Genomic DNA, 2,683 nt, shown 5'->3' on the forward strand with positions numbered 1-2,683 from the left:
CAGACTTAGACGATGAAATCAAAGAGACCATTGATACAAGAACAGATCCAAGGGTTATCACTCTCTCAACATTCTAAGGGGAACCATCTCAAGTTTAAGGGGAGCTCCCATCCGTAATTCAGGGGGAAGCTCTCTCAACTGCTCAAGAAAATGTTGATCCAACTTCCTTAATTCAAGACAATTCAGCCGGCTACTCTCAAGTCTAGGGGGAACTACAGTCTCCAACCGAAGAATCCTCTGATATAGAAGACATTCTCTCCACCGCAATCACTGATCATCTGCAATATCATCTTCATGTAAGGAAAAAAGGATCACCCACTTGGTTAAATCATCAGAAACCCATTTGCAGGTATCCAAACTTGATCCTCAAAAGACTTATCTGACCATTGTCACTATTAAGAGTTTATTTCCTCGATCGAGCCCCGAACCAACAAAGAAGCCTTAATGGAACCTGACTGGATATCTGCAATGCAAGAGGAACTAGCAGAATTTGAAAGAAACAAAGTGTGGCACCTTGTTCCAAAGCCAAAAGGTCACACTATTGTCGGTACAAGATGGGTATACAAGAAAAAATTGGATGAATATGACATGGTCGTCAGAAACAAAACGAGACTAGTCGCTAAGGGGTATAGTCAACTATAAGGTGTTGATGTTGATGACACATACGCCCCTTTAGCACTGATGGAAGCCATACGCATCTTCTTAGCGTATGCAGTTCACAAGATATCAAGGTACATCAAATGGATGTAAAGAGTGCCTTCTTAAATGGTGAACTGAAAGAGGAGGTTTAACTTCGACAACCTCTGGGCTTCGAAAGTAATGAATTCCTAGATGACTACTACAAGCTTGAGAAAGCAGTTTATGGTCTACAAGAAGCTCCAAGTGCTTGGTACGATACTCTCTCAGAATTTCTTGTCTCGTTCGGATACAAAAGAGGAGTCATTGATCCCACATTATTTAGAAAAGCAAATGGTAATCACCTTATGCTTGTACAAATATATGTGGATGATATTATCTTCTGATCAACAGATTAAAGGATGGTAGATGATTTTGCGAAGATCATGACCAACAAGTTCCAAATGAGCATGAATAGAGAGATTATTTTCTTTATAGGACTTCAAGTAAAACAAGATCCACAAGGAATATTCATTAATCAGGAGAAATACACCTCTGAACTACTTAAGAAATACCGTATGGACAACTGTTCCTCAACCAAGGTTCCTATGTCCTTCGGATATAAGATTTCTGTTGATCCGTCCGGAGAATCAGTAGACCATAAAACTTATAGAGGAATGATTGGTTCAATGATGTACCTCACCGCAAGCAGACCAAACATTGTCTTCGCAACTGGTGTATGCGCAAGATACCAGGCCGATCCGAATATATCACATACGACCACAGTTAAACAAATTCTCAGATACTTAAAGGGCAGCAAGGCTCTAGGTCTTTGGTATCCTGCAAGGAACGACTTCAACCTACAAGCATTCAGAGATACGGATCATGTTGGATGTAGATTGGATAGAAAAATCACTTTCGGTGGATGTTAATTTCTCGGCGGAAGACTCGTCAGCTGGTCATCAAGGAAACAAAGTTGTGTCTCTTTATCCACTGGAGAAGCATAATATGTGGCCGCAACTAGCTGTTGTTCACAAGTCTTGTGGCTGAAAAACTCAACTTATGGAATACCGATACTGGATGCTGCGGATACCGATTTGTTGTGACTCAGAGAGTGATTTAGCGATTTCCCACAACCCTATTCATCACTCTAAGACAAATCATATTGAACTATGGTATCACTTTATCAAAGACCACGTTTTGAAAGGTAACATTGAACTAATTTTTGTTAACACTCATGAAGAGATTACTGATGTATTCACAAAGGCACTTGACTCTACAAAGCACAATAGTTTCTTAGAAATGTTATGAATGACGAATCCAGACCCACAATTCTTTTTGAATTGATAGGTACCGCATACTATTTCTGGTCTTTGTTGCGGTCCTAGCTAAATATATCTATCATACATGGTTTTAGTATACCTTGTGTACCGCAACCATATATCATACCTATATTTGTAGGGTTATTATTGTTTGTTATGTCTGATTTTGTTCAAGTGTTTCACTCAGTTCCTTCTACTGCAGTCTTCGAACCACTCACCGCAAAAATGAAGCTATCCGTAACGATTATCCAATCCGCAATGGCTGTTCAATCCTCAGTTGTATTGAATGCACCTTCAACCACTTCATAAATTCAAGGAACTTTGTGTGCTATTAAATGATTCTCATTAAATATAAAACATTCTCAAAAACATTTGTTTGTAGCATATAAAGTTTCAATTCCTTTTCAAATAGTCTATTAGTGTCAGACCTATTTTAGGTATCATGACAAATAAAATAGTTTTCCATAAAACAAATCTTTTTAGAAATCTTCTCCTTAAACTGTCAACTCCCCTCATCCAAAATGTCAAATCCGTTCCAAATTCTTACTTTATTCGACGGACTTTTACCCCTCATCACACGTTCTCGAAACGTGCATTTTTGGGCCTAAAAACTAAAAATAAAGTTTCTTGTATTTACTTTATTCACGGCTGCAATTGGTTAAAACCTAAGGGTTTTTACGATTCACAGCTGTAAATAGGGTAAATCCAATAAACGTTTCAGATCTGGCGGTATATCAGTTCTTCTC

General features: G+C 38.4%; 1 protein-coding gene across 1 annotated transcript; it reads left to right on the forward strand.

The window, feature by feature from the left end:
* The first annotated feature begins 1,037 nt into the window (after positions 1 to 1,037).
* On the forward strand, positions 1,038 to 1,547 carry LOC111885643 (uncharacterized mitochondrial protein AtMg00810-like). Its single transcript, XM_023881878.1, has one exon. The coding sequence runs from the start codon at positions 1,038 to 1,040 to the stop codon at positions 1,545 to 1,547; it is 510 nt and encodes a 169-aa protein (XP_023737646.1).
* The last annotated feature ends 1,136 nt before the right edge of the window (positions 1,548 to 2,683 follow it).

Source organism: Lactuca sativa, chromosome 4 (genome assembly GCF_002870075.4).
Source record: "Lactuca sativa cultivar Salinas chromosome 4, Lsat_Salinas_v11, whole genome shotgun sequence".
NCBI classification, from domain to species: Eukaryota; Viridiplantae; Streptophyta; class Magnoliopsida; order Asterales; family Asteraceae; genus Lactuca; species Lactuca sativa.

Excerpts from the sequence above, each read along its gene's own strand:
- LOC111885643 (XM_023881878.1), top strand. The coding sequence starts at position 1,038 with ATGGTAGATGATTTTGCGAAGATCATGACCAACAAGTTCCAAATGAGC.